Source organism: Podarcis raffonei, chromosome 8 (assembly GCF_027172205.1).
Source record: "Podarcis raffonei isolate rPodRaf1 chromosome 8, rPodRaf1.pri, whole genome shotgun sequence".
Taxonomy (NCBI): domain Eukaryota; kingdom Metazoa; phylum Chordata; class Lepidosauria; order Squamata; family Lacertidae; genus Podarcis; species Podarcis raffonei.
In genome coordinates, this window is record NC_070609.1 from 64,608,791 (window position 1) to 64,630,468 (window position 21,678).

At 48.5% G+C, this 21,678-nt stretch overlaps 2 protein-coding genes across 3 annotated transcripts in view; both read left to right on the forward strand.

Annotated features, from left to right (window-relative positions):
• The window catches only part of ESPN (espin), a 113,829-nt gene extending 93,615 nt beyond the window's left edge, over window positions 1-20,214 (forward strand). For both annotated transcript variants that reach the window (XM_053400443.1, XM_053400444.1), the window contains 4 exons: window positions 1,811-2,089; window positions 16,636-16,715; window positions 17,899-17,910; window positions 19,229-20,214. In XM_053400443.1, coding sequence (XP_053256418.1) covers window positions 1,811-2,089; window positions 16,636-16,715; window positions 17,899-17,910; window positions 19,229-19,376 — 519 coding nt within the window. In that variant the 3' untranslated portion in view covers window positions 19,377-20,214. The remainder of the gene's footprint in view (window positions 1-1,810; window positions 2,090-16,635; window positions 16,716-17,898; window positions 17,911-19,228) is intronic.
• On the forward strand, window positions 4,492-7,831 carry LOC128419578 (espin-like protein). Its single transcript, XM_053400445.1, has one exon. The coding sequence runs from the start codon at window positions 4,735-4,737 to the stop codon at window positions 6,442-6,444; it is 1,710 nt and encodes a 569-aa protein (XP_053256420.1). The 5' UTR covers window positions 4,492-4,734; the 3' UTR covers window positions 6,445-7,831.
• Window positions 20,215-21,678: the final 1,464 nt, after the last annotated feature.

Sequence of the window (21,678 nt, forward strand, 5' to 3'; positions counted from 1 at the left end):
GCACTCCGTAACCACAGGTATATTGGGGCGTGCTGAATTTTTCAACTTCCAATGTCAGAAATGAGGATGGGCAAAGAAGTTGTAACATGACTTGGGAATTCAAAAGATATTTTGGTTAAACTGACATAATTTGGTTTGGCTTGGTAAATAACTACTGAAAAATATTGACTCGTCCGATTATTTGTGTGTGTGTGTATGTGTGTGAAAAAAAGTGTGTAAAATGGCATGGAAATGATTAAAAATGATTGCCAAGTGCCTGCAGTCATATATATGTTATGCCTGAGCATAACAGACAAGTAAACAAGTGGAAGTGGCAAGATGAGAGAAGAAGCCTTGCCGAATATAAGCAGAGAAGAAGGAAACGGGATGCTTCAGAACCATCAAATGAAATGATTTTCTCTGCTGGTGAAAATGAAGAGCAAATAGCTGATGCCCAAGATGGAAATTACGGACGTTATGAATGGACATTAGGAAAACCAAGCATGCCTTCTACTTCTAACAGAAAAAGACAAGAGTATAATACATTAGAAACACATGGTGTTGCCATGCAGAGCATCAGATACGGTGCTGGCCTGCATGCCACAGCTTCCATCACCACTGCCACCTTTATGGATGCTGGCTTGATCACTGAAGAAGTCAACAAAGCTCGTGGTTGATCACAATAAAGCCAGTCGGGTCTGAGAAAAAGGTTTGAAATTGTTGGATCAGGAATCCAATTGTCTTTGTCAGAAGGGTGAAACTGATTATTTGATGACTGTAAAGTTACAACTAAAGTTATGCTGAAAGCGTAACTTTTATGCCCTTTTAAAATTGGGGGGGTGTTAAAGGGTTGTTGTTGTTTTTATTTTGATTATGTATTTTGTGGTTTTATGTTCTGATTTTATTCTGTGACCTGCCCTGAGACCTGCGAGTATAGGGCGGTATATAAACTAGAAGAAGAAGAAGAAGATGAAGAAGAACAACAACAAGAAAAAAGCAGATCATTCAGATAAGTAGTTCCCTAGCATCATCACAGAACAACATTATTCTGTGTGCAGTGAACTCGGTGGAAAGAAAGCCTACCACTTCGCTCCAGAGAAAGGCTCAAACCAGCTGAAGTTATTGCTAAGCATCTTGTAGGTTTCACGAAGAAGGGCCTGCAGGCCATTGGAGATGATTCTACAAAAGTTAAGACTTGGCTGGGAGGCCAAACCGATGGATCCAAATTGTACTAAAGGAGATCCTGACAAAACATCAAGAAGAGCTTTCTGGGGAATGGGGCAGAACCCCTGGCTGGGAGGGTGGTACCATGGGTCAAGCTTGGTCGTCAGATGATCTGGTTGGTTTGTGCCATCCACACCAAGGAGTTACCCCTGCGAAGGTTGATCACAGCCCTTGATGGGAAGACCTTGTCTAACAGCCAGCAGACGGGTAGCATTGGCAAGATGCTAGACACAGCTACAGACCTTGACATTGATCCTTCGCCAAACTCTCACTTCGTTGAGTGACAATGTCATAAAGAATCTGTCTACTGAGTAAGTGTATGGGTGTTGGATCACACAGACTGTAAGGACAGGGAACCACCCACAGATCTGGCCCTACTTGAAATTGTTCCAGTGGGCCATTCAAGGAGGTGGTTAGCAACAGCAAACAGGCTTACGGGTTTCAAAACAGGGCTGTTGTCCATTTTCCTTTGTGATAATGTTCTTGTTTTATCTTTTTTGGGTAGACCGCTGTTTTACACACAAGCGGTGTATCCGTTTTATGAAATAAGTGCAAACCGAACTCTTGTCCCTAACTCTTGGCTCCTTTTCACCCCACCCAACTCCAGGTCGAGGCTCCTGCATCTTCCCCTTCCCCTACTAGGACACCGACCCCTCCGTCCACCCCGGATGCGCCTCCCGCGCCCAGACCGGCGGCCTCCCCGGAGCCAGTGGTCAATGGCTCCTCGCTGTCACCCTCCTCGTCAGCCGCGGCTGGCCAGGTGGACATTGAGGCCCTGATCCCCACCCATGATGAGCAGGGGAGACCCATCCCGGAGTGGAAGCGCCAGGTGATGGTCCGCAAGCTGCAGGTGAAGATCCAGGAAGAGGAAGAGCAGAGGCGCAAGGTAGGAAGCGTGGGGGGCGTGGGGGGGCTGGTCAGCATGGCGTGGTGCTGCGTGCCCTGGTCTTGTCACCTGTGTTTGCTGTGAGGCTCCCTCTGAGGAAAGCATCAACCCTTGGCCCCACGGCCTCAAGACCCCCTTCAAATGCTGCTGAACTCACCCCTGACTATTGGGCTAGACTGTTCGGGGCTTGATGAGAGTCCCAACAGCATGAGGAAGGCTGCTCAGTCCACTAGCTCTTTCTGGATTCTCCTCCCCTTCCTGATCTACTGTTCTCCAGCCCAGAGTGGGTTTCCTGGGAGGAACCACGCCCGCCCACCCCTGGGGACTGCCTTCTCCTGGGTCAGATCATTTTGATCCACAAAATTAGCTGGCAGGAACCTTTGAAGGTGCCCTAACGTTACTTTAGGACAAGAAGCGGCTCACCTGTGGCCCTTCCAATACGGTACTGTTGTTTACTATTCCTAATCATTTGGGTTTTCTAAATTTGTTTTATTTCACGAGGTTTGTGCATTGCTTGGTTGTGAGGGGGAAATCTCAAAAGGGCTTTACAGGAAGAATAAGGCAATGACACAGAAGAACAGCTATCTAAACTGTTCAGAAAATGAAATCAATGATAAGCTAGAAATGGATTAAAATGCAATTGTTGTTACTACTACTCCTACTCCTACTACTACTACTACTACTACTACTACTATTATTATTATTATTACAATTTCTATTTATTTATCCATTTATCCCACCTTTCCTCCAAAGAAAGTGCAGAAGTCTGGGTTTCTGCCAACAACAACCATAACAAAAATTCTACTGGGCTGGTCCAAAGATCAATCTAGTTTAGTCTTTTACAACCTAATGCTCTCCAAATGTTTTTAGCACAGTTATGCTGGCTGGAACTGCAATTTAAAACGTTTGGGAGCGACGGTTTTATTTTATTATGATTTCTTTATTGTATTTATATCCCAGCATTTTCTCCAAGGGGCTCAAGGTGACATAGATGGTTTCCCCCTTCCTCATTAAATCCCCACAGCAACCCTGTGAGGTAGGTTAGGCTGAGAGACAGCGACTGGCCCACGGTCACCCAGTGAGCTTTGTGGCTGAGTGGGGATTTGAACCCTGGTCTCTCCCAGGTCCTAATCCAATGCAGTAACCCCTACACCACCAATGCAGTAACCCCTACACCACCATTGGCTCTAGATAACAGAAATGACTCCGATTATGATCACTACATTCATCAGAATAACTTGCTTCAGTGGCCAGATTTGGCCCACTGGACCTCCATCCATCTGGCTCAGACACTCTGTCAAAGGCAAGCAATGCAGGCTGCAGTCTAATCTGTTGCACCAGCTAAGGGGGGGTAAGGACTTGTGATGAGCAGACACCTCCCTCTGCTGCAGAGTGACAACAGCATTGTTCTGCCAGCTGGACAGGTTCATGTGCTACCTGTAGGGGCCTAGGGACAATTACTGCACCGGTTCGATTTCCCTGCCCTTCCCTGCCGGGCCAGTATGAGCTGTGGGTGCACCAGTTGCTGCACCCCTCCATAACCAGGGTTTGGACTGCTGTGTTGTATGATGAGATACAGTTATATCAACCCCACCAGCACATTGTTCCTATGGACACCTGTATCTATCTACCTATCAGTCCTATCCATCTCTCCATCACCCATCCTTAGCTGCATTGCAGGGAGTTGGACCAGAGGACCCATGAGGTCCTTTCCAACTCTTCAATTCTGTGAGTCTATGATCCATCTTCTTTCCTTCCTTCCTTGACCTTCAGTCTCCAACATGAGCAGCCTGGTTCCGTGGCCCCTTTTGCAAATCAAGTTCATTGAGCCTCCAGGGCTCGGGGTTCTTCTTTCCCACCTCGTTTGGTCACCTGAGACTTTTCTGTGTGCTCCGGCTGGGGGGAGGCGGAGAGATGAGGGGCATGCGGCTGGCATGTGGTTGGCATGGTCCTGCATCCTTTGCCTTGGTGTGGCTGACTCTGAAGTGCATTTAACCTGCAGTAGGTGCCAAGGGTCCTCGGCTCAAGGTTGGGGTTCCCAGCATCTGATGGTGGCCCACCAAGCTCCACTCTTTGCTGCCGTGTCTTCAATTTGGTCCGTCTGTCTAAATAAAACCAACCAACCAACCAACTTGCTTTTCCTGAAAAAGGACCCCCTAACAGACAACACACACCCCGTTCGCTACAAGGCACGATACTGCAGCGTTAAATGCCTTACATGATCACTCGGTGGTGTAATGTGTGAGCATCATACCTGCGGCCTCTGCCGTTGAGTCGATCACGCCCTTGTGTTCCTTGTGGTTCTCTCGCTGCCCGCCACATGAGCTGGAAACTGTAAGTGTCTCTATCTCCTCCCCGCCTCCAACCACTTTCCTGTTTTCCCCTGCCCCGCTGCACCCCACCCGCCCCACCCCGGCCTGCGCAACTCCCTGGGAGCGCCAACGTGTTGCGCCACCATTACACCACGAAGGGACATGTAAGGCCTTGTGGCGTGTACGAAACCCGGGCAAATGTAGAGGACAGTCCTGAGGGAGCCCCTTTGCCCTCTGTTCTTTTCTGCCCTGCCGTAGCTTCCCTCCAGCCACCAGGAAGGCTGGCGCTACTCCCATGCCCACAAGGCTATCCTGGGGCCCTTCGGGGAGCTCATGACCGAGGAGGACATCCTCTACCTGGAGAGGCAGATCGAGAACCTCCAGGTGATGCACAAGGTGCAGAAGGTGGAGACCCAGCTGGAGCAGCTGGAGCAGGAGCTGCAGCAGCTGCTGCCCGTCTCAGCTGCCTTGGCGAAGGAGCACTTCACCGTCAACCCCAAGCGCATGCAAGGCCAGGCCGAGGACCTCCCGGCCTGGTGCAGCAAGATCTCCACCCTCCTGAAGAGCATGGCACTCCTCCTGGCCACCCTGGGCGGGAAGGCCATTACCCTGGCAGACATGGTCACCCCGCAAGGGCCGGAGCAGGCGAGCAGCATTGCTGCCGTGGGGGCCGCACCACCTCTCAAAGAAGGCCCCTCCAACATCACTCGGTCGCAGTCCTTCAGCTGCACCCGGGAGGAGGTGGAGAAGGAGATCATGCAGTGGGGGGTGTCGGTGAAGAACCTCAAGGCCAATTATGAACTGCACATGCAAGCACAGGTGCCCAATGCCATGCCCAGCCGGGTGTACAAGAGGAAGCGGTCCTTGCCGGTGGGGACAGCTCAGTTCACTCTTGGCCGGGAGCCCATCTTGGAAGAAGACTACATCACCGGCATTGAGCCATTTGGTGGGCTCGGGGAAGAAGAGATCTCCACCATGGGCCTGGAGCCGCCCATCCCTCTCTCTCATGCACCTCTGCTTTACAGCGAAGCGGGGGTCCTTTTCCCGAAGCAGGCTGACGTCCCGTGCGTGGCGGGAGACCCCTTCGGGGAGGCACTGTTCAGCCCTGACCACATGACCCGTAGCCTCCCGGTCCAGACAGAGTTGAGCTGCGTCCAGGATTACATCGACATGCGGAAGGAGAGGATCGTCTACCTCTTCCTGGAGCACTGGAAGAAGTGGACCTTCACGGAGTCGGTCAGGCAGGCCACGCCCAAGAGGAAGATGGCCACCTCTGATGCTGCAAATGCCAACTCGGACGGAGCTCGGCTGATGCCCTTGGGGAGGAAGCCCAGCGAGGACGACCGGCTGCTGTATTTCATGAAGCAGCGGCAAGTGGTCGGGAAGCTGATCGCCCACTGGAGGAGCATCATCAGCCAGGTGCCCACCAGGCAGATCCGCCGCCTGAGCCGCACCAACATGCTCTACTGGCCCGAGCACTTCCTGCCCCACATCAGTGGTACGCCTGTGGCCTACGACAGCCTCACCTTGGACCTCTTCATGCTGGGCTACTTCCAGCTGTTGGAGATGAGCATGAGCCGCGCAGAGCGCAAGTTCCGCCACCTCCTCTGCTACGAGATGTTTGACCGGCTGGGCAGCCACAACTGGGAGCTCATCCGCCACTTCCACAAGGTGGTGATGGAGGAGGTAGAGGCCGGCAAGAGGGACTGGCTGGACGGCTTCGAGGACCTCAAGCAGGAGTTCTTTGGTGACAACCTGCAGCCCGACCAGGCGGCTTCCGCAGAGCGGTCGGCGGTGTCATCGCCCCGCCCACCCTCCGTTCTCTCCCATCAGGCGTCATCCCAAACATTGGCCAGCAGTGTCCAAGAGCCCAGCATGACCACAGATGAACTGACCCCAGCTTCCCTCGACCCCAAGAGCAGGAAGAACTCGGTCCAGCTCGTTTCGGAGCTCGGGGAGTTTAGCAACGAAGACATTTGCCGCTATATAGACCGTAGCTTCTCCTTCTGGAAGGAGAAGGAGGCTGAGATGTTTGATATCTGAGAGTGCTTCCTGGGAGGGTGGAGAGAGGGCATGCGCAGAGAGATTCGGCCCCGGTTTTTTCCATGCAAACTCAGAGGCACACAGTGCAGACTACCAGCGCCACTGTGGCCCAACCCACCTTTGTGGAAAGTCATCTTGGGGCTGCTCTCAAAGGCGACAACTTTATTCAAGCCGGTGGTGTGAGTGAGGAGGGGGCTGAGGACATGGGGGCCCTCAGCGAAGGCCTTGCCGTGTCTTGGCGAACAGAGGCGAGGGGCCAGAGGTGCACTTCGCCTTACTTCTATTGGGAGAACGTCTCCAATTCGTTGAGAACCCATTGATTTGCATTATTCAGGGCAGGCGTAAAGAATGTCTCCTTGACCCATCACGTAATTTATACAAGGGATTCGCTACCATGAGGTTGGTGGTGGCCAATCTTGGGGAAAGGACCAGACCAATTTTTACAGAGAGAGGGTGGTAGGTCTGCCAACCTCTGCTGATCACAATGGCTAAACACCAAATCAGGTCTTTTGTCCAACTAAGTGTTGTTGACACTGACTGGCAGCACCTCCAGTTTCAGACAGGGGTCTGTTTCCCAACCTGAAGGTGCCCTGCCACTAAGCCATGGTGCTTCTAGTCACATTCCTAGAGCTCTGTGAGTATCTGGGGAAGGTTGTCATCATCATCTCAGCTTCCCAGAGACACCTGATTGGCCATCGTGGCAAACAAAATTATGTCCCTTGTGGACCATTTGCCTGGTCTAGCTGAGCTGCCCCCACAATCCTTTGATGCACCAGACCTTTGGTCTGCCTGGTACGTCAACATGTTGAGACCCAAGACAGACCAGCAACAGTGGGGTCACACATATGGTCACAGTCAGTACACAGTGCCCCTGAATCTGTGCAGAATTGGCTTCAAAGGCTCCTTTTCTTTCAGATCAGTAGGAAGAGCAGACATCATATCTACACTACATGTCCTCTTCCTGCTCTTCCCCTATGACCAAAGATATGAGGGAAGATCAGAGCTGAATAGTCTAAGGCACAGAATATCTATGCATTTATTCATGATTTGTTTCCCCCTTTGCTGCATTTATGAATGAGAATATTATTATGAATTAAATTTATATGCCGCATATCATCCAAAGATCACAGGGCAGTTCACAACATAGAAATAAAAATGAGATCGCAAAGTACACAATAAAGCAAACACAAATCAATACCACACACACACCCTTGCAAAAAAAGGTAGTAGAGCATGAGACTCTTAATTTCAGGGTTGTAAGTTTGAGCCCCACATCAGGCAAGATTCCTGCATTATAGGGGGTTGGACTAGATGACCCTTGTGGTCCCTTCCAACTCTACAGTTCTATGATTCTAGAGTGTTAATCAGCCAAAGGCCTAGTTATAGGGGGAAAACGTTTTTTGCTTGGCACCTAAAGATACGCAATGATGGTACCGGGCAAACCTCCCTGGGGAAAGCATTCCACAAACAGGGAGCCACTGCAGAAAAGGCCCGTTCTCATGTTGCTGCCCTCCAGGCCTCTCATGGAGGGGGCACATGAATGATTATATGTGCAGCTTGATCTATTTGCAATGCGAGGGCTCAGGCGGAATGGCCAGTGGGGAGGAGGAACTACTGCCCCTCAGCATCTGCCGACCGAGGCAGCTGACCTTGTGCTTTGCCCAATGACAGGGCTGGTCCTAATGTCAACCATCAGTTGCTTTCCATGGTCTCAGGCTGAGGCCTTCACTAGGGCATGGTTATCTTTCACTATTTTGAGGCTCAGAGGTTTGGTAGCCCGCTCCTTTGGGAAATTGTAACACTGAGTAGTTGCAATAAGCCAGGGAAGGGCAGATTTTAGGCTTTGGTGATCTATTCTGAGTTTTACTCAAGCCCTGAGAGCCATCAGGCAGAGCCAGGTGCAAATATACTCTTAGAATTAAGGAACGGGATATCCTTGAGCATGGATTTCAGTACTGGAACACACAGTCTTCCAGTCACACAACACCCCTGATTCTCTCCATCTCCCTCCAAAAAGCGTTCTTCATCTCAGCAGCCTAATTTAGTATAAATTTGCTATTATCGAACATCTGGGAGTCAGAGTCCTTGCTGATCTCCTGCAAATCACTTAGAGACCGACCTTTAGATCTCAAATCTACTACCTGCCCTAAGCAACCTATTCTCCATCTGCACTATACATTTGAAGCAGTAGCACTTTAAACAGCCATGGCTTCCCCCAGAGTATCTTGGGAACTGTAGTTTCTGAGGGTGCTGAGAGATGTTAGGAGAACCCTGTTCCCCCAGAGTTCCCTAAGGAGAGCGCTTGATTGTTAAGCCACTCTACGGGAGTCTCCTCACGACTCTCAGCACCCTTCGCAAGTTACAATTCTCGGGATTCTTTGGCAGAAACCAAGACTGCTTAAAGTGGTGTGAGACCGCTTTAAATGCATGGTGCAGATGGGGCCCTAGACTGAGCCTGGCTCTTGCTCTCACTCCACGAGAAGAAGGAAAAGCAACTCTCGAGTAGCATGTTTTATTCGACACGCTTCAAACATTGCAGGCTGTACCGTTCGCAATGTTTTCATTATTCAGTTAGCAATAGTGTGATTGTTTGTTTTAAAGTAAGTAGCATTCATTGCGGGGAGGTGTGTGATGCGGATCTGGAGGGGGCCTTTAACCCTTTGCCTCCAACCACGGTCCCAATCCAAATCGGACCTTCCCGCAGCTATTTCCATTCTTTTTTTAAAAATAAAAATACCCACAGCCATGTGCACAAATAACATCGCATCTATTTGGCTGTCTGTGGTTTGTAGCACAGTAGCAGCAGATCGCTCTCAGCCCTTGAAATCACCTGGAAACAAGGTCCTAGAATTTCCGACTGCAAAACACACCCACCCCAATCATTGAGTTTGCGGTGGTGTCCTAATTTTCCCCGCAGGAAATTATTTATGTCTCAGAGCACATCGCAAATAACAAATCATCACTTGGGGAAGTTTGGGCAATCAAAACACGAACAGATGCATCAACCTCTCATTCTGCTTGTGTGATCTTTGAGCTGTGTGATTTTGACTTGTGGCAGAAGTGGGATCTTCTGATTAGCTCAGTGTGTTGATCTGCAAACGTTCCATTCCACCTCCCCCTTTGCTTGTCTCTGTTAGCTCCAGCTAGTGCAATAGGGGGGAAACGGGGGTTGAGGGTTGAGTGGGGGGCATGTGTGGAGAGATTTTAGGATTAGTGTGCCTGTTGTTCATGGGTGGGGGGGTCAGTGTTGTTTTCTCTGATGCTGAAGTTAAGAAATAAAGTTCTCTCTTGCATGGAAGGAATTGATATTTATTCTCGTTGGCAGAAGACATGCTCAGGCCATGTGCTGGATCTTTGTACGTGTTTGTTTAAAATATCTAAATATTCCCTGCCTCTCTATATGAGACCAGGCCTCACAAGAAATTGAAATTAATTCATAGTAAGCATCATCAGTGTCTCCACATTTTAAAAAACTGAGTTAGAAGTGCAGAATCCAGATTTCTGCCAATAACAACAATGACAGCAACTCTCCTGGTTTGGTCCAAAGATCCATTTAGTTCCGCCTTCTGCAGCCTAGTGCTCTCCAGATGTTTTTAGCACAGCTGTGCTGACTGAAATTGCAGTGCAAAGCATTTAGGGGGGCAGGCGGGTTTATTTTATTGAGGTTTATTTATTGCATTCATATCCCAGCTTTGTCTCCAAGGAGCTCAAGATGGCATAGATGGTTATCCCCTTCCTCATTTAATTCCTCACAACAGCCCTGTGAGGTAGGTTAGGCTGAGAGGCAGGGACTGGCCCAGGGTCACCCTTCATCATGGCTGAGTAGGGATTTGAACTCTGTTCTCTCCCAGGTCCTAGGACCTCTCTGGAGGAAGACTGTTTAAGAACAATGGTACCTTGGTTCTCAAACTTAATCCGTTCCGGAAGTATGTTCCAAAACCAAAGCGTTCCAAAACCAAGGTGCACTTTCCCATAGAAAGTAATGCAAAATGGATTAATCCATTCCAGACTTTTAAAACCAATCCCTAAAACAGCAATTTAACATGAATTTTACTATCTAACGAGACCATTGATCCGCAAAACGAAAGCAATAAACGATGTACTGCAGTCACACGATCAATCAATCAGTTGCTTAATTGGGTTTCACACAGTCACAAAAACAAACTAAAAAGAGCCGCAAAAACAAAAATGCAATGTAAATAGCAAAAACAGACAGACCTCAGCGTAACACTCAAAATGGAAGTGTGGCACTCAAGTCAGAAGCGTAACAGAGCACATTTGGCTTCCAAAAGAAGTCTGCAAACCAGAACACTTACTTCCGGGTTTGCAGTGTTTGGATTCCAAGTTGTTTGAGTACCAAGGCACTTGAGAACCAAGGTGCCAGTGGTACTAATGGAATTCTAATAGTTTCAAAATGTGAATGGATGAGAGACCTTACCCATGCAGTACAGTGGTGAAAGGAGAGCAGAAAGTATAAGGCAATTACTTGGATGGTATGCAACAGAGACAAGATCCAGATCACCTAAATTTCTATTTTACCAGTGCCATGTAATGGTGATGGTGGAGTCCCCACACCCTTTCTATAGTTTCTTCATGCCTTCCACTAAGGGAAAAGCAGACATATATATTTGATCCCGGATCTCTTTGGCCTTAGTCTAGTTTGTTCCTAACTGAACCACCTTCTGCCTGTCCCCGGTTGTCTGCTGTGAAACGCAACTAGTTAGTAACACAATCCTCTCCTGAGACATAAGTTATTTCTCTGTGTTTTGCAGGGGAATCCCTACATGTAGAAAACTAGCAATTCAAAGGCTAGAACCCTGAATGCTTAGCTTTCAGCAGGCAGAGAGTTTTGTTTTGCCTAAACCTCTCTTCTTGAATCTGCAGCGCAGATACTATTGCAGAGGGAAGAGATGGCTTTGCATGCAGAAAAACCCATAATTGCTAAGAAAGTGTGAATTGGCCTCACTCGAATATGCAGAAAGAAGCACTGGCTGGATTTAATCCCAAGGCCACATAGAGATGAGGGAGAAGTTCGCATTTGCATCATTGGCCCTTCCTGAAATGATGCACCTGCTGAAATGTGCCCATTTTTCCAGATATGCACAAAGTCGCAGTGCAGTTCTCCCAGTCATGCAAACAAAAAAAAGATGCATATGCTTGGGGGGGGGGAGTTGTGTGCACAAAAATTAATAGGTTAGTGAAAGCTACACACAAAAATGCATTTTTTGAGAGAAAATTGCTTTGCAAACATGTATAAAGAGAAACCTGTGCTCAGATGCTGATGAGGACATTAAAAATAAAACAAATCCCAAACTGATGTAGAAATGTGAAGAACTGAACTTAAGATTGGGGGGGGGGGAGAGAGAAACTGAAATTGACCTGTTTGCCCATTCCTCCAAGGCTGTTGAGTCCACTAGCTCTTGCTGGCTTCTACTCCTACTGATCTGCTGTTCCCCAGCCCAGAGTGGATTGCCTGGAAAGAATTCCTTCCTGGATAGGAACATAGAACACTGCCTTCTAATAAGTTGATTTGTCAAGCTCAGTATTGCCTACCCTGGCTGAAAGGGCCTCTTCAGGCAGCCTTCCCCTGACTGGTGGCCCTACAGATATTTCTGAATTCCCATCAGTCCCTGCTGCGGTCTGGGATGAGGGGAAGTAGAGAACAACTTCTGGAGCAGGCACCGAATTGGGAGAATTTGGTTGGTGTTCTGAACTGCAGGCCCAAAGGAGGGGCTTGTGGTTGGGTGCAGGGATACTAAAGAAGGATGACCAAAACACCATAGTGATCAGTTCTAGTGCTTTGTTAAAGGAAGGCATAGACTTACAGCAAATCAGCTTGCCAGGTCTCCCGGCATTAAGAGACATAGGATGGACCCCACAGCAAGGAGATGGGTTGTCTGTCCCAGGTCTGTAAAGCCTGGGAGACCTTGCTGGCAGACCCTCCAAGTGCCCCTATTTTCCTGAGACAGTCCCAGATTTACAAAGCTGTCCTGGTTTCTGATTTGATACCAGAATGTCCCGCTTTTCCTTAGGATGCCCTTATTTTCATCAGAGAAATGTTGGAGGGTATGGGGTTATGCGACACACACCCAAAGCCAATGAGATAAGTAACTATGCTACCTTTAGAAGACATCTGAAGACAGCCCTGTATGTAAAGGTAAAGGTACCCCTGCCCGTGCGGGCCAGTCGTGTCCGACTCTAGGGTTGTGCGCTCATCTCACTTAAGAGGCCGGGGGCCAGCGCTGTCCGGAGACACTTCCGGGTCACGTGGCCAGCGTGACAAAGCTGCTCTGGTGAGCCGGCACCAGCGCAGCACACGGAAACGCCGTTTACCTTCCCGCTATAAAGTGGTACCTATTTATCTACTTGCACTTAGGGGTGCTTTCAAACTGCTAGGTGGGCAGGAGCTGGGACCGAAAGACAGGAGCTCGCCCCGCCACGGGGATTCGAACCGCCAACCATGCGATCGGCAAGCCCTAGGCGCTGAGGTTTTACCCACAGCGCCACCCGCGTCCCTACCTTTAGAAGACATGCTACCTTTAGAAGACATCTGAAGGCAGCACTGTATAGGGAACTTAAAAAAAAATGTTTAATGTTTACAATGTTTTTATACATGTTGGAAGCCTCCCAGAGTGGCTGGGGTATAAATAATAAAATTATTATGTTACTATTATGGAATAGTAAGGTAAAGGGACCCCTGACCATCAGGTCCAGTCGTGGCCAACTCTGGGGTTGCGGCGCTCATCTCGCTCTATCGGCCGAGGGAGCTGGCTTCAGGGTCATGTGGCCAGCATGAGTAAGCCACTTCTGGTGAACCAGAGCAGCGCACAGAAACGCCGTTTACCCTCCCGCCGGAGCGGTACCTATTTATCTACTTGCACTGCATGCTTTTGAACTGCTAGGTTGGCAGGAGCTGGGACCGAACAATGGGAGCTCACCCCACCGTGGGGATTCGAACCGCCGACCTTCTGATCGGCAAGCCCAAGGCTCTGTGGTTTAACCCACAGTGCCACCGTGTCCCTTTATGGAATTATGGAATAGGATGTCCCTATTTTCATCGGAGAAATGTTGGAGGGTCTGTGATGGTTTTGGACTCCTTCTTTGGTAGCCCTGCGCCCAACCACATGCCTTCCTTTGGGCCTGCGTTTCAGAACCCATGTGAGAAAAGGATGCTGGACTAGGATGGGCCGGATCCAGCAGAGCTCTTCTTCCGTCCAGGGTTCCAGACAGGAGCCTTTCCCAGGGAAGCTGGGCTCTTCAGTGTGCCAAGCATGTCCTCTGTTGCTTCCCTGGAAATGCTCTGTAAGAGTAGCCTCTCCCCCCCCTCCCAGCCCCTCCAAGCAACACTGGCCTCGGCTGCCCCCTGGACTTGCAACTTTACCAGCCAATCCTGGCTCTGTACCTGAGTCCAGCCATAGCCTCGCACGACCTCCAGTTCCTACACACGTATAAGCCCCTTTATCCTCTCAGCAGTAAATCTCCCAGGAATTTAGGTCCCACCTCTCTGTGGGGGCTGAGCGCTAAACCCCCTCGTGCTTGCTGGGCTCTTCCACCTAAGCGGCTTGCCCTGGTGGGATTCCTGATCCATCTCCATCTTCTGCTCTTTCGCTGTGGTCCTGTTTCCACGATCCCTGACCCCACTATCAAAACTGTTCTCCAATCTCATCTTAACTGGTCTCTTACTCTTTCTTCACACCCACCCATGCCAAAAAAACCCCCAAACACCCTGTACTACTGTAGAGGATCTGCTGTTCTCAGAGAATCATGTTGTTTTAAGGCAGCTAAGAAATGACAACTTGTAGTGTCAGGAGGGGAAAAGCTTGGTTGGGATTCCTGCTCTCTAGAAAGGTACATCACTCCCTCCAACTTACACACACATTTCCCAATTCATCCTAGACCTCTTGACAATCTGCACTCACCTTCCCCTAGCTACTGAGGGCAGAACAACACTACACCAGCACAGAATATTGCCCAAAAAGGCTGAGAAACTAGGTGGGATTTTTAAGGGGGAAAGGGCATTTGGAACGAGTCTCAGTCCGTAAAGGACTTGGGGCCCAGGCCCAGAACTAAGAGTAGGGGTGGGGATTTGTATGTAAAAGCCTAATTCGCCTTTTCTGAAACACAGCCATTCTTCAAAATTCTAACTTCTCCGAATTTTGCAATGCATTTCTCCAGCCAAGTAATGTGTGCAAAATTGCACATGCTAGGGTAGGGTCTTTAACAACGCATAGCTAGATAGAGAAAATAACTTTTTAAATAAAAAAATGCATGGTATTGGGATGAATTACTTCTCTAAAATGTGTATATTAGGCCAAGTTGTACACACAAAAATTGTATATTAGGAGGAATTCGCACTAAAATGCTCGTGAGTTTTCATGAGGGTTAAATGGGGGGGGGGGAATCACAAACTGACTGAACTTCAGATTAGAAAAAATGAGAAACTAAGAGAAACCAAGATTTGCCTATCCTGACCTATGACACAAATTTGCATAACATTTGCCTATGCTGATTTATATGTGCAGATGCAAATTTTGTCCAAGTTTTAGAAGGGTGCCTGCCTGCCTTGTAGACAAAGGATTTTATTTTATTTTTTAAAAGCTTTCTAAAAGAAGAAGGACCAAGGGTTCCCTTGGGTACCATCTAGAGGGAATATTTCTTTCATTGACCAGCCCAGGCTTCCTCAACCTCAGCCCTCCAGCTGTTTTTGGCCTACAACTCCCATGATCAGGGATGATGGGGATTGTAGTCTCAAAACATCTGGAGGGCCGAGGTTGAGGAAGCCTGGACTAGCCATACCCACAGAATGGGACCAAATCTGGCACTTTTTAAGTGAGCATAGAATTCCGTAGTCACCTGTACCTGCCCCAGTCAAATGGAGTGCAAAGCCTCCAAATATTTTTAGAAACAAAAACAACAGAGGGTTTACAAGACTGGGAGGTGGAGGTGTGGATAAGCAGTCGACATTCCAGGCACTGTGCTGACCATAGAGCAGCTCACACCCCTAGCAGCAAATTCAGCCTGATTCCTTCCATTTGTTGGAGCAAAAATTGATGTTTTTCTACAGGGACGTCTAATGCTTTCTGGTGGTTCTCTCACTGTGGGAAAGCATGCAAAGGCAGGGTTACCTGGCTGGCCGATTCCCCACTGTGAAATCTTCCTGAAAGGGCTGCCATGCCTACAGCAGCGCCCCCCCCCAAAAAAAGAAGGGGAAGTTGCTCTGACCAACTTATCCTGGAGAAATTATTTCAGTGTGCAAACCCCTTTGCAAATAAGGTCTGTGCACAAAGTTCCAGCAACAAGGAGGTTTTGCGGTGTGGAGATGGGCAAAAACCCCTGTTTAGATCCTTCTTCAACTTTCCCCCACCTACCTCCTTTCTGAGATTCCTTTCCAGTTCCAGTGGCCCTGAGTTTAGCCACAAACGTGCCAGAATGCGGGGAGCGTTGGCAATGGGGCAGAGAAGTCCAAGGCACAGCTAACACGTTCCCGATCTCTGGCAGAACTTGGCAGAGTTCTGTCTTAAGGCATCTCCACTTAATTGCAGCAAAGTGAAGCAACGTCCGGTGGCATCTCCAAAGCAGCAGCAAGGCATAGAATTCCCTTTCCCAGCCTGAGCTGGTTTTCTGAGCGCAGGGGGTGTGTGTATGTGTTATGCTTTCACCTTTCTTCTTTGCTACCTAGTAGAGAGGTTAACAGCCAGATTTGTTCTGTAGCCTCAAGAGAGCTTCATAATCAACAGAAAAGTTGATCAAAACAAATAGATCTTCAGTGCTTTTTCTACCCCGACCCACAAGCCCATTCCATGGTTTCTGTAGCAGATTACCGAGCGGAGAGGGTCTGCATGCTGTAGTTAAGTAAGCCTATCTCCCTGTTGGGTGCCAGATATCAGCACCCAGAGCACATATCCGTTGGAGAATGGGTGGCAAAGGGGTTCACCTGTGTTGCCCATTGCCATTAAGGCGGTTCTTATGTCCTGCTGCCCCCACCAATCCCTGCTTTCCCCTGGAAGTGTTCCAGGACAAATTCAGCTTCCATGTCCCCTTCCTCCCTTCTGGGGCCACAAAGCTCTTCCAGCCAGTCTTGGAGCTGTGGAACAGATGCACCTGTCTTCTCTGTGCTCTCTCTCTCTCTGGCCTCCTTTCTCGCAGGCTTGAGCAGAAGGAAAACCCTCAGCCGCTTCTTTTGCCTTGCAGGAGCGAGAGGAAGAGGCTCGACTGGCCACCATGCCCGCCTGGCGGAGGGATATCCTGCGCAAGAAGATGGAGGAGGAAAGGTGAGCGCAGGCTGCGGGGGGAGGAAACGCAGCTCAAGGGATGCTGTCGGCAAAGGGCATCCTTTATTGATTGCAAATGTGTGCCGCCTTTTCCTCCAAGAAGCTCAAGGTGGTCACAAGGTTCTCCCCTTCCCCATTTAATCCTCACAACAACCCTGTGAGGTAGGCTAGCCTGAGAGGCAGGGACTGCATCCCACCCCCAGGTCACCCAAGTGAGCTTCGTGGCCGAGTGGGGATTCGAACCCTGGTCTCTCCCAGCTCCTAGTAGTCCACCACTCTAACCACAACACTGAGCAAACAGCCCAGGAGTACCAATAGAGGCTGCAACCTGGCTGGACTTGCAAAATGGGAATCAAAGATTGTATCCTATATGGGCTGTTGTTAAGGTAAAGGTAAAGGGACCCCTGACCATTAGGTCCAGTCGTGACCGAATCTGGGGTTGCAGTGCTCATTTCGCTTTATTGGCCGAGGGAGCCGGCGTACAGCTTCCGGGTCATGTGGCCAGCATGACTAAGCCGCTTCTGGCGAACCAGAGCAGCCCACAGTAACGCCGTATACCTTCCCGCCAGAGCAGTACCTATTTATCTACTTGCACTTGATGTGCTTTCAAACTGCTAGGTTGGCAGGAGCAGGGACCGAGCAATGGGAGCTCACCCCCTCGCGGGGATTCGAACCGCCGACCTTCTGATCAGCAAGTCCTAGGCTCTGTGGTTTAACCCACAGCACCACCCACGTCCCAGGCTGTTGTTAAATTGGTGCTAAATTATGTTGTGCTGTGTTTTCAGCATGGGGCTGTTTAGCCACATTTTGGAGACGGTAGGTGGGGAAAGACAACTGGAGGGGAAGGTAGCAAGCCAGGCAAGGCCAATCCTTCCTGCAGCTTCTCACTGGCCCTATTTGTTTTTATTTATTATCCATACTGTGGGTGGAAAAAGAGGAAAGTTGGAGACCTGGGACAATAGATGGCAGCAGGCAGGTTCTCAGCCATTGGAAGGGGGTGGATTCTGTACATGCCTCGGGCATATTAATGACAACACTACTGTGGTTTCCCTTAAAAGTGGAACAAACCAAAAATGAAGATATTCATCCATGCTTGATTTTGAGTAGATGCTTATAGTATTACTCTTATAAATTTGGGATCTAACGGGTGCGCTTTCTTCTTCTTCTTCCTTTTCTTCTGCAGAGAGCAAAAGCGGTGAGTCATTACTTTTGTGACTGGTTCGGAAGGGTGGCGGCTTAAGGATTGGCAAAAAAGAGGGCTGAGATTTGTTTTGTTTTTATTTTTAAAAATTATCAAAACACTTCAACATACAATATAAAAAAAAAAGAACTACCGTATTTTTCGCTCTATAACACGCACCCGACCATAACACGCATGTAGTTTTTAGAGGAGGAAAATCCGTAGGCATGCCACCCGTAGGCATTCCCTCCATAACACGCACAGACATTTCCCCTTACTTTTTAGGAGGAAAAAAGTGAGTGTTATGGTGCAAAAAATACGGTAATTGAACTAATCTAAATAAGCAGCAACAACAACAAGAAGAAGAAAGAAAAGAGAAAGGGGCCAATAAAATAAAATAAAATAAAATAAAATACCCTCTCCCAAAGGTAGACCTTAACCCTTGTCTCACACAGATGGGGGGGACAGACCCTCCCAGCTCTCACCTAGGACCTTCCCTTTCTCCCCCCAGCCTCCCACCCTGGGAGAACTTCCCTTCCCTGCCTCTCACACGGGGCCTTTCACCTAGCAACCATCCCTGTGCATACCCTCATTAAACCGGAGAAGAGGATATCTTTAAATAAAACAAAAGCAAAAACATGGGAGATAAAAGAGAAAAAAATGGGGCGGGTGATGACAAGAAGAAAAAGATCACAAAAAATAAAAGAGAGAGAGGTGACAAAGAAATAAGGAGGACTTGTGGTTCTCCGTCTTTCAATTATGTATATTAAGGTTATTCAAAGTATCCAGCTGTATTCCAAGATAATATCCAGCTGTTCCTCGTTCTGCTAGGCAATGTTTCCCCAAACTTCAACCCCAGACACCCCCAGTTTCATTCATTCTCCTTTCCACACAAAAAGTCCAAAAAGGGGCTCTCCAGTTCTTATTATTGCTCAGTGTCAAGAATAGTCTTCCCACCGTCTGGTATGTTGATTTTATCTAAAATAACAATTGAACATCCATTATTAGGATAATAAGCCATAGTTACTCACGTGTTCTGTATTCATTAACTCTGGGGTTTCTTGATATCCAGAAACTGGCAATTCAGAAGCATTACTGCCCTCTGGCCATGGAAGCAGAGGATAGCCATCATGGCTAGCAGCCATTGGTCGCTTTCTTCCATGAGCTTGCCCACTCCCCTTTTAAAGCCATCCAGGTTGGTGGCTGTCACTGCTTCCTGTGGGAGGGAGTTCCGCAGTTCACCTACATGCTGAATGAACAGGCATTTTAGCTTTGGTGCCTCCCAAGCCTTTGGTAACAAGCTGAGCCTCCCCTCCCTTTTCCTTCCCAACAGAAAAGAGGAAGAAAAGCTGCGGCGAGAAGAGGAAGAGAAGGAAAAAGAGCAGTCAGAAAAGCTAAGGACTCTTGGGTATGATGAATCCAAATTGGCGCCTTGGCAAAGGCAGATCATCCTCAAAAAAGGAGACATAGCGAAGCACTAGGACCCGGGCGTCCTTCAATCTGCCCACCTGCCTGGTTCCGCTGTGCTTGGAGATGCTTCCATCCTGTAGATCTCAGACCCTGTGAGCTGTTTGAGAGGAGGAGAAGGAGGAGGAGGGATGTTCCTGCCCACCCCTACCCCACTTCCTGTTTCTGGGCTTCTCTCTCCTCTCAGCAAAACCACACACACACCTCCTTTACCTATGCCATCTCTCTCCAATTGCTCGTTCCCCCAATTCTTCTTATTCATTTTGTGCCCATTTTCAGACCAGCCCTACCCCCACCCCTCAACGTGAAGACAGGCATAACATTCTTAAGTTTTGCTGGAAGTGATGTGAAACTGTACCCTAAAATATAATGTACCGTTTTCTGTCCTGGAATGAAAAGAATGAAAGAAAAACCAGAACACCCATGTACCAGTTTTCAGTGTGTCGGGAAGCACCAGGGATGAGCACTGACTGGCTAGCACCTGGGACTTCACCAACCCTGAGAAAAGTTTTGCAACTTGTTAGTATTTCTGAATTGAATTAATGTTCACAATGCCTTTTTAAGAAGCATTTGAAGCAGGGAGGTGGGTGACGTACTGAAAGGTGGGGAAGGATGTGCATAAATTCACTTGTGTGTAAGTCAAGCTGAAGCTGATGTCACACCTTGGGGGAGTGGGAAAACTGGCTGTCCGGAGTGTTATGTCTGTCTTCACCCTAAGGCTAAGTTGAATATGAAATCTAGCCACATGGCAACCTTAGCAACTTACAACACCCTCCACCCCCACTTGGCTGGTATGATATCAACTGCTTAATGTCCAAATGTCCATCTGTGCAATAAAATAATTTCTCCAGATTCATCCTTTGCTGCTGTCTTGGCTAACCCAAGAGGGTTGGACTAGATGACCCTCTTGGTCCCTTAACTTCTATTCCGAAAGTGGGCATGACTGAACAAGGTTCTTCATCATCCCGTCAAGCTCTTTGACCTCTCGCTCTTAACTTGCAGAAGCAAAAGAATAACCACTGAAAAAATGGATCGAGAGATTCTGCAAGCTTGCTGCATTTGCATAGTTTAAACAGGTTGCAGAATCTGGTGTTCCTTGATGCAGAAACCGGATGAAGAATGTTTTAAAGCTCTGTGTATCCTGTGCATGTTTACTGGGAAGGAATTCCCATTGTCTTTATGAGTACTTATTTTATTGGCAAAGGAGAGGGTGTTGTTGTTGTTGTTGCAAAACAGCGCTCAGCCCCCCTTCTCCAGGATGGATGGGCCACAGCCCTCTTTTCACATCTGACTTCACCCTTTCTCTGCCAATATCACCTGTCTGCTGCAAACTGACCTGGGTAGCTTAAAGTATCATGGAGAGCAGTGTTCCTCAAGCACCCTGCCCTTTTCGTAATAGAACCTTGTAGACAAAAGGTTCTGCTCGTGCACATTTTATTTTGCAAAGGGAAAAGGGCATTTCTAAATAAAAGGGTTACAGTTTGAAATGTACATCTCAATAATTTGGATGAGTTGAAGCAAGAAGTTCCTTTAGCTGCCATATTTTCATTAAAAGCACAGCAGCTCCAGCAGCTCTCTGTAGATTTTCTTCAAACTCTTCTTTTCTATATGGCTTTGGGTCCTGTCCACCTTCGAGGCCTCTGAAGGTTGGGGATTCTTTTGATCCCAGAATGTTGACCTTATCAGCTGTTAAAAAGCAAGTCCCTCTTCGAGCTGGTCTTTCCTTCGTTTTTTCTCGCTTTTGACCTCTCCCTCAGGATGGAATCGCTTCTACACAGACTCCCTTCTGCTTTCACTGATAATAATAATAATAATAATAATAATAATAATAATAATAATAATAATAATAAATTTTATTTATATCCCGCCCTCCCCAGCCGAAGCTGGGCTCAGGGCGGCTAACAACAATAAAACAATACAAAAGTACAACACAAACAACACTCTAAAATCATTCATTATAAATTAATTAAATTCAAGCCACTGGCCACCATTGGGCCAGAGCTCCGCGAAGATTGCCGAGGGAGGGAGTCAGGCTGTGCCCTGGCCAAAGGCCTGGCGGAACAGCTCTGTCTTGCAGGCCCTGCGGAAAGATGTCAAGTCCCGCAGGGCCCTAGTCTCTTGTGACAGAGTGTTCCACCAGGTCGGAGCCACAGCCGAAAAAGCCCTGGCTCTAGTTGAGGCCAGCCTAACTTCTCTGTGGCCTGGGACCTTCAAGATGTTTTTATTTGAAGACCGTAAGTTTCTCTGTGGGGCATACCAGGAGAGGCGGTCCCGTAGGTACGAGGGTCCTAGGCCGTATAGGGCTTTAAAGGTACA